The sequence below is a fragment of the Gossypium hirsutum genome, chromosome A04 (assembly GCF_007990345.1).
Source record: "Gossypium hirsutum isolate 1008001.06 chromosome A04, Gossypium_hirsutum_v2.1, whole genome shotgun sequence".
Lineage (NCBI taxonomy): Eukaryota > Viridiplantae > Streptophyta > Magnoliopsida > Malvales > Malvaceae > Gossypium > Gossypium hirsutum.
Genome location: NC_053427.1, coordinates 75,588,211 through 75,598,190, shown reverse-complemented (window position 1 = coordinate 75,598,190; position 9,980 = coordinate 75,588,211). Strand labels below are relative to the sequence as shown.

General features: G+C 33.3%; 1 protein-coding gene across 2 annotated transcripts; it reads right to left on the bottom strand.

Moving 5' to 3' along the window:
- Window positions 1-8,879, bottom strand: LOC107948869 (mRNA-capping enzyme). Of its 2 annotated transcripts, none has more exons than XM_016883519.2 (18): window positions 8,198-8,879; window positions 7,904-8,071; window positions 6,824-6,962; window positions 6,252-6,403; window positions 5,779-5,862; window positions 5,637-5,699; window positions 5,134-5,262; window positions 4,846-5,049; window positions 3,700-3,819; window positions 3,282-3,331; window positions 2,435-2,597; window positions 2,188-2,325; window positions 1,534-1,656; window positions 1,347-1,445; window positions 1,035-1,124; window positions 843-927; window positions 608-741; window positions 1-518 (listed from the first exon to the last, which is right to left on the bottom strand). In XM_016883519.2, the coding sequence occupies exons 2-18, from the start codon at window positions 8,030-8,032 to the stop codon at window positions 375-377; spliced, it is 2,046 nt and encodes a 681-aa protein (XP_016739008.1). In that variant the 5' UTR covers window positions 8,033-8,071; window positions 8,198-8,879; the 3' UTR covers window positions 1-374. The 2 variants fall into 2 exon arrangements, with proteins under 2 accessions (XP_016739008.1, XP_016739009.1); XM_016883520.2 differs by having other exon boundaries at window positions 8,445-8,879.
- Window positions 8,880-9,980: the final 1,101 nt, after the last annotated feature.

Below are 9,980 nucleotides of genomic sequence, written 5' to 3'. Positions count from 1 at the left end.
GACAGGAAAATGGCTACTTCTAATATTACTCAAGGGATCATCAGTACAGGGGAGAAACTAGAAAAAGGAACACTAATATACATTGGTTACCCTAATTCTAATTCTCTTCATCTGAACGACTGTAAGAAAAATAGTTTCCAACCTGAATGTGGCCCAACTATTCAACTAATGTACCACCCAGGATCATACAACTCACCCTACAAGACTAACAGGAGAGATAGCTAATTACATGATATGCCCTCACCAGCTTAGGTATGCACATAACTCTCAAGTTGAAACCAACAGAAACTTGGACCACGCATGCAATCAAAGGCACACCCAAGCATCCAATACCTCAATAGAATCAACTACACACCAGCCAGCATGCTGTTCGGTTACCTGCGTCGTGCTGCATTTGCATGCATGCGTGCCTTGCTGTCAATCCTTATTCTATCAGCATACATGGGCAACTGAATAATCTCATTTATCTCATTTAATAAGATTTCCTCTGTGATGTTATCCCTTATACTTCGCATAACCTGTTCTTGCATAAGCAAATAGCTTTTACTTTCTGCTATTAGATAAGGAAAGAATTTAACTATTTGTCAAATTAGCAAATGAGTCGGACCTTCCTAAAAGTACTGATATCATTGGGAGTCGACTTATCTGTCCTGATCCGCATATAGACCCACACATGTTCATCAGGATCCCAAGAACACTCTATAATTTTCCCAGAGAAAGAAGAAGGGGGATCTGGAACATCTGCAAGTAATTCATAAAAGTGAGAATAATAAAAATTAATATTTTTTATCTCAAATAAAACAACAAAAAAAAGGGAATAAACACAATCACTTCACGGCAACCTCTAAATTCAACTTTATTCCCTTCCATCAACTTCTTTCTCCCCCGTTCAAACAGAAAAAGCTGTTCACGATCGTCACTACCAATCTGTCAAGACATAAAGCTTTCAGTTTAACGATGAATATCAACAAATTCTTAAAGCCAAAAAGAGCCAATTTAACAACAAAAACCAATTAAAAGAAGATGAGGACAACCTCAAATAGAAAGTCAACAGAGTTCAGCCGAGCATATTTCCACTTCAGAAGACCTTCATGAGTACGAGGTACATAAGGATCATCCCAGCCCTGAAAAAATATATAATAAAATAAAATCAGTAACCAGGTGCAGCTAAATGCATAACATTCTTTTCCCACAGAGCAGGCCTATGAACCTGACACAAACTTCAGTGTAAAGATGCATGAATTAACAGGATGTAGAGTAAGAAACTGAAAAGGATAAATATTGGATGATTGTATGAGTTGAGCTATGAAAAATTAGAGATTAATCCAATAATCCTCTTCAATCACCTGAAAAATAAGGCCATCTGCCTCATGAGAGAGCTTGGGGATAAATTCCTTCAAAACCTTATTTACAGTAGAGAGCAACCAAAAATCTTTCCTCCGCACCTGATAAAAGATTAAGCAAAATCTTAGGCCATCTCACAGAGGTAAAAATAGATCAATATATTACAAACCGATATTCCTCAATCCATACCCTAAAGGGTTCAAGATCATAACGGTAATAAGGATTCCTGCTTTGGTAGATGTTATGCCGTTCATAATTTCGAGGCTCAATCACTTCTTTCTCCAGCATTTTCCATCGCTCATAGAAAGGCCGCTGCACCAATTTCAATCTATAGGATTACTAGTTATGTTTTATGGGTTTTCTTTTCACAAGAGAAAATGGAGATATAACATGATTCTGCAAATTAAATGGCACTTTTTCATCTAATAATCCCTTCTTGAATCTACAAAACTAAAACCAAAAACAAAATCTAGAAAAGAAGCAAACAGAAACTAATAACGGCAACCAACACAAACTCCTTTGACAAATTACTTTACAACCATTAAGTAACTTAACTGTTATCTTCCATTCCCCCAAATGGATGACAAGTGGTACCCACCAACATCAAATAATGCTTACTGAAAATTTTGGTTAGGGAGATCAAAATCCAAAACAAAAAAAAAAAAGTCTTGAGATCATTAAAGCATTTCTACAAGCCTAATCATGATCTTCAAAATATAGTCTCCAAAAGCCTACAATAGAGTATGATAAGATAACTGTTTCGAAAAATATCATCAATTTCGTATTATGCTAAAGAGGACAAACAATTAAGAAAAAGACTTGTAATAAATAGGCACAACCAACCTCGATGATAGGCGTATGGTTAAGTGCCATCATATCATAAATGAGATATCTTCTCTCTTGCTTCTGAGAGTCTGGCAAGGTATCAATTACCATTTCGCCATCAAGCAATGTGAAATGATGAGTTCCATCCCCTATACCCTTACAGGTGAGAAAGTTGTGTCGAATTAATAAGCCTCATGAATGAAGAGACACTAAATTCCCAACATGTTCCTTAGAAAGAAAGAAAAAAAGATATGCTTATACATACTTCAGTTGGGTGTCTGCATGGAAACCTCATCTGAACCCTTCGAAAATTAAAGCTCCTATCAATCAAGTAACATCCATCAACAGTTATCAACATCATATATCGTGTTCCATCTGCTTTCCAAGTGGCATAATAATAGCGTTGCCTTAAAAGTTGTAAATTGTCCCTGCAAGCAGAAAATAGAGAACTTAATTTTATATAAGATTCTGGCAGAAAACATATACACAAAAAGATCAAAAAGTAAAAGTAAAAGAAAACTACTCTCTACAATGGTAAGTTCTTCATGCAAGCTTCAGGACCTTTTCCGAACCAGTGGCGTACCTTCAGACATATCTTTACCTTATCTTTATTCACTATTATTTTTTATGTACAATGGACGATATAAATACTTCCATTATCACCAAGGACCAAGCAAATCCCCAGAAATAATGGAAAAAGAGAAATAACAACGTGTCAGCATAAGACCTTAGGAAAATGAAAGTATTTTCATAAAAAAGTTATTTAAAATGTAGATGCATATTCTCGATAAATGTCCTCTGCATTAAACCTAACTACTAAACTGGCGACCGCCAAATTCCTAAACTAATTTTTAAATACTTATGCTTCATAACCTCTTGCACATCTCACTGCACTTTTACTCTACTAATTTAACAAGGAAAACTCCTGCATGATAAAATAAAAAATAAAAGAGAGAGCGAGAGCTTAAAGCCTGATCACAGTTCCAAGAGATAATTTGCCCGTGTCAACAAAATGAACAAACAGAAACCAGCATATAGGTAAACTAGTCATGTGACAAAGGCATGTACCACTTAAACCAAGAAAACAGAATAAAACAAAACATATTAAGGACCTGTTGAGTGAAACTGGATGTGATCCCGGAAACTGCACATTTCCTCTAACCTGGTTTCAAGAAATGACCATGTCAAAGCTCATGTTAAGCAAAATAAGTAGTTAATTGGGAAAAAAAAAGGTACTCAAGTTTTCAATAATTTTTGGTTTTATGAACAGAAATGTTCTTATAATTTTTCAGATATTATCATTAAAACAGTCATTCTCTCATGTTCAAAGTGCTCTCATCACTTAATTGTCCTCCACATAATTATCACAGAGAAAGCAAAGAAGCAATTAAGAAATAGGAAGTGGATCAAAAAGCTATGCTATAATTGTCACAAATTTAATAAAACTTGCTGTCCCCAAATCTCATAGTCTAGACAATGGGAATAAGTAGCTAAATATCAAAGAAAATGCATTGGCTTTCAAAGTTATACCCCAGCATTTAACTTCAATGTATGGTAGCAGAATAACCGCAGTGATTGCAGCTGGTCCTGAGGTATTTCATCTCCCAAAATGTCATCATTTGTCAACACAACATCCGTTTCATGATTCTCCTGAAATGACAAATGCTTATTAAATGTCAAATATAAACAGGAATTCCAGAATTTTGAGCAAAACTGAAACATCATAAGTGGAACTAGAAGAAACATAGACAAGTTTGCCTTAGTATCAATTAGCAATATCTTAGCTCTATAGCTTAACTTGATACAATGCGTATGAATTTTATAACACACAACAGAGTAACTTGTCCAATTTACATGAAGAAGAAGAAGAAGAAGAAGAAGAAGAAAAGGATGGCTGAACACCAGCAAAGATTATTGATATGATCAAAGATGATAACCACATGCATGATATTTTTCGTAAGGGTAGATTGTTCTTTGCTAAAAAGTTAAATCTTAGGCTCCATTTGGTTTCAAAAAGTAGAGACCACTTTGGTTTTCATTTTCTTGATAAATGAAAAATACTAAAGAAAACGTTTGGTTGAAAATTTTGAAAATGATTTTTGGAAAATGAAAACGAGAATATGTAAAAATTAGAAAACAACAAAAGTTGTTTTCATTGTTTTCACTAAAACTGTTTTGTAGAACTGATAAAATTGAAAACAAAAGTTTTTAACTTTAAATTTATTAACAATTTGGCCCTGGCTCAAATCATTTAAATGCAAAAATATTAATTTTTTTCCAACAATTTTTAACATCAAATCTCTTACCCTAGTTTGAATCCATATAAATGTAATAACTTTTTTTTTTATTTTTTCCTGTTTCTATTATAAAATAAATAGCGCACCGAACATGTTTTCATATTTTCATTATTGAAAACAAATTTTATTTTTATTTGCCAAACATGATTTTCAATTTTCAAAAAAATAAAAAATGAAAACTATTTTTTGAAAAGAAAATAGAAAATAAAATTAGAAAATATTTCAAAAACCAAACAAAACCTTACCTTTTTCCAACAGGAGAAAGTAAAGGTTATTAAAAAGCTTTTGTAAATACCAGACTCCATTTTTATTCCTGCTAATACAATTAATAATACACAAAACAAATGAGAAATAAAAGATACTGCAAGGTATTTCGTACAGGTAATGCAATTGGACTTCCATCATCATCATCATCTGGGACTGCTTCACCATTGAGATCAAGATCAGAAGACCTCTTCCACTCAGGAGTTGGAGGGCAGAAAACCATTTCAGGTCGTCTTTCATGATAAAATGTATACAAGGCATCAATATAGTCAGGTTTGTAAATTCCAGGAGGACGTGCCTCAGAAAAAATCTTTATTGCCTGCACAAAAGGCAAAACATAAACATTACTCCAATATGGATACCAAAATGATATTGAAAATGATAAAATATAAAAATAACTGACCTGAGAAACAGACATTGATTGTGATCGCATGAGATAGTGAACAATCATGTATCCAGTGCGATTATGCCCGTGTGTGCAATGGACAAGAATATATTTCTTTGATTTCTGACGTAGGAGGAATTGTGACACCTGATAAACAAATTAAATGAAATTTTTCATAAATGGTTGCAATAAATTAAGAACAATTAGCTCATGTTTTATAATGAGCAAGCCCTCTGTAGATCATCAAATGTACTAGAATTAGATGAATATGAGACGAAGTAAGGAGACAGTACTGAGTATAAGATAAGGTCTAATTTATGTGATTAAAACATGGTAGTTTGTTGGCTTTGCCATGATGATAAGAAAACATATAATACCAACCACAACTTCTGTCATCATGTGATAAATGCAGCATTGGAGTTGGGACTAAATCAATTCCAGGAATCACATTTTAAGAAGTGATAAAGGCGGATTCTCTTGGAGATCCTAGAAATGATGCACAAGTATAAAGCAAAATCTACCTCATAAACAAAAGTATTAACAGACATGTTATCAGGTACAGCATCTCTTCCCCTGCATTGAATCTAGAACAAAAACAGAAAATCAAAACCAGAGCTGTAAGAAAACAATAAGAAAAACAAACAACAATAACTATCTGCTCACCTTTACATGCTTAATACCTTCTTTCTTCAGGTCTGTAGTTTGATAGTAACGAGATGTGTTTGTCAAATCAATCACTAAACCAAGCTGAAACCAGAACATCACAGGTAACATAAAAGTTATTCTCCAATTAAAAATCTTACTTCACAGGTCTAATCTAACAGAAAATGATATCTAACTACTTTGTCTGACATGCAGAAACGCACCGGTTCAAGCCTTAGAACAAACACTAGCAAAATCTATAACCATTCCATTACCTTACATGTATAATGACCTTAGTCCCTATATGCATTCTCTAATTCTAACGTTAAGATGACCCGGCATATCTGAGGTTTTCTAGAATATTCCACAAGGATTTGGACATGATGTTTACAGGGTCAAGACAATTACAGAAGAGATCTACTTTACATTAGATGGGAAAATCAGCAAGGTATTAGCTCTGAAATGAGAAAGGAAATGCAGCACTTTCTATATACCTTTCTTCCTAAAACTCTTTGCTGATGAATCACTTGTTTAAAAGAGTATCTTTTACCAGGAGGAATGCAGTCATTATAAGATTCACCAAGCGGAACCTTAGAAGGAATTATGAAACCTATTTCCTGACCAGCAGAAGGACAATCCAACCAACCTGCAAAAAAAAAAAAAAAGACAATGACTTAAGCAACGACATGAATGTGAAATTTCAAATAAATTCAGATAGTCAGTTTGGCCACAAAAACGAAACATGTAAAAAATCAAAATGCATGTGTGTAGTTTTTGTTGTTTCTTAGAGCCTGAAACAATCATTCAAATAGACCGAACAGTTATTTTGATCATTGACATTGTTAGATAACATTTCAGTAATTTGTAGACACATAAAACCATTGTTAACAGCAATCTCTTTTTTTTTTTTTTTTAAAAAAGACAAATAAAAGATACAGAGGCATAACTAACACAATCTAAGAACACGACAGCATATGGCAATCGAAGTTATGGAAGACCAATGTTATTCACATAGACAATAACAAGAAAACATAGAGCAATTATTGTGCAATGTCAAGGATCTTACCAGGAGGGAGTCTACTTTTATCATAAAACTTGGGATTCCTATTTTGATAAAAGTGATCAAGTACTTGAGGCTGAGAGACATGTACTGGGTGATCATCTGGTCGGTCTCTTTTCAACTTCTTCCGTCTTTCCTCACGTTCCTAATTGAAGCACATTCCATTACCATGCATGAATGAACAGTGATGCACAGAAATAACGATTATGAACTTTTTCAATAGTAAGGCAAATACAACACAGCATGATGTGCTCAACTTAGAAAACATATGGGAGAAGCATAAGATGCAGAAAGAAAAGGAAGCAAATGTGCATGTATAGTAATATGAAAAAACTGATTTTTCATAAATGCAAGAAACAATTGCTCACAACTCTGCTAAATATAAGAAGATCTAAACAATTGCCTTGCACAAGAGAACAAGTTTCCTAGTATCATGAATATACAAGAGATAATGCCTCAGTGTGTTATCATTCATCCATGTTACCTAGCCAATAAGTAGCTATTACCCAGAATATCAACTACATTAACACAGAAACTTCAACAAATCATATGCACATGAATCCAAAAACATTTGTCTTAGCTACAGCACTACCTCATCTATCCCTCAATGTGCATGTATAATAACAATCAAAATTATGAACACAACTATTTTTTAAAAAATGCAAGGAACAATTGCTCACAAATCTGCTAAATATAAGAAGATCTAAACAATTTGCCTTGCACAAGAGAAAACACTTTCTAGTATAATGAATATACAAGAGATAATGCCTCAGTGTGTTATCAGTCATCCATGTTACCTTGCGAATAAGTAGCTATTACCCAGACAATCAACTACATTAACACAGACAACTTTAACACACCATATGCACATGAATCCAATAATATTTGTCTTAGCTACAGCCTATCTCGTCTATCCCTCAAAGCCTAAAAAAAATTTCATTCCGGAAGTGCCTAAATCATTTCACCAGGATTGAGAAAATAAATAGGGAGGCATTATTTCCAATCAGTGATACATATCAAGAGCAATTAAATGCATCCTTTACATAGAAAGCAAAAGAAAGCCAGAAGAGAAAACTCCAGACGTACCCTCCTTGAAATTTCAACTGCAGATTCTACGTGTTCTTCTGGTACGGAGTAATGTTCTATATGTCTTTCATATATTTCTTCCTCATCTTCAGGTAATGGGGAAGCATTTAAGTCCATACTAGCAATCATTCAGCATCTACCAAACACCAAACACCATGAATTTTGAACCTATACCAAAAGATAAATAAAATGAAAACAACTAAAAGTTATACACTTTGAGCAAACAAATTCACTAATCAATAATGCTAAACACAAATACAATGGCTACTTCGTCAAATTAAGAACAAAACCTACCTAACAGCTTTTGCTATTTTCTCTCAGACTTTCCTGCCTTCTCTTTTTCTTATTTGCCTCAGGCTTAATTTTTTTAAGATACAAACGACGTCTAACTGGTGAGCGAAGTAAGAAAACAATTCGAAATACCCTAACCAACAAATTAATTATACGCAAGCAACTCCATCCTTCAGGCAGAAAAAACGAAACCGTCGACCAGAAAAAGAAATAAATAAAAAATGGAACACGAAATTAGCTTCAAACTCACTGGAAACATGTAATCTACGGTGAAATTACAGCTAAAAGAAGATCAAACAGGCCGTTGAAGCGGTTAAAATAAACTGATGTCCTCTTTTTTCCGTCACCTACGGAATCCAATAAACTCGGAAACTTGTTCTGTAAGCTGTAGGGACGGTACAGAATGGGGTGTGAGAGACAAAGATGCACGGAGGAGAAGAGAAATGTATCTGTAAAAGTATCCCTTCGAAACCCTAGAGAGAGAAAGTCGTTGGTTATTTCGAAAGAGCAGATATAGAGAGAGAATAGTGATCAATAATTTTAAAAAATCGCTCCCATGTCAGGTCCGAGAGACAAAGATGCACTGAGGAGAAGAGCAAAGTGTCAAGATTCCAGTTTGGAAGAAATCAAATAAATATGGAGGATAAATTAAATTGTTATAAAATATTCTACTCAAAAAAATTTTAAAATAATTTAGAGAAATATATGAAAAAAATAATAATTATTCAGGGAAATGCCCAGGGAGAGGCATTATTGGGATGGGAATGGAAAATTCGGTGAGGGGTAATATCGTCATTAAATTTATATTTTTCACTTGAATTAAATTAAATAATTATGGGTGTGGTCTACCGATGTCAAAGATAGGATATGAAATCTATTATTAGGTTAAATATGTTATCAGTACATGGATTTGTATTGATTTCTTTATTTTAAAAAGTTAAAAATTTAATTTTTTTATTTTTTCAATTTAAAAATTATTAGTTTATGTCTAAATTTATCAATTTAATATATTTATTTTATGTTAATCATATGTCATACCATATGAAGATGTTCTAATCAAAATTTTAAGTTAATAAATTTTAATAGAAAATATTTATGAGACTGAAATTTTTAAAAATTAAAAAGTAGCACTTAATTTTTAAATTTTTAAGTACATAACTTAAATTTTAAATTTTATCAAACTACAAAGACTAACAACAAATTTTAACCTTTTTATTACTACAATACTAGTGTGAATTAAGTTGCTTCCTATAAGTCAAAACTGCTATAGGTTAAAAATATTTTAAACTTTGCTTTGATAAGTAGATATATTTTACAGATTTTAGACCCAAACTTTTAGCATTTTACATGATCCTTAGGTAAAATATTACATTTTAATTTCGATTGTTTGTTTTGAATCTAATTTGCATTTATTTATCTTTTTAGTGAATTTTCTTTATTTTATGCATTTGTAAATAATTGAATTCTAATTAAGTGTTTTTGAACTTGAAATAGATGCATAGAAGCTTGAGGCTCAAATTTTGAGACCATCAAAGGATCAGATGAAGAATCAAGGCAAAGTGGGGCAAAAAAACAAGGAGTTTGGTGCCTTGGCACAACAATTTAGCACCCCCACCCCGGCAAGCGAGCAATGGCACCCTCACCCTAGTCAGCACTCCAATGTGAGATGTGAACAAGCTTTGTCGGCGGCCTAGTACCACTTGGCACCCTTATGTCTCACCTCGCGTGTCCCAGCACCAGCTAGCCTATTTTGACTCAAAATTTCACATTTTGACAAAGTACTAAA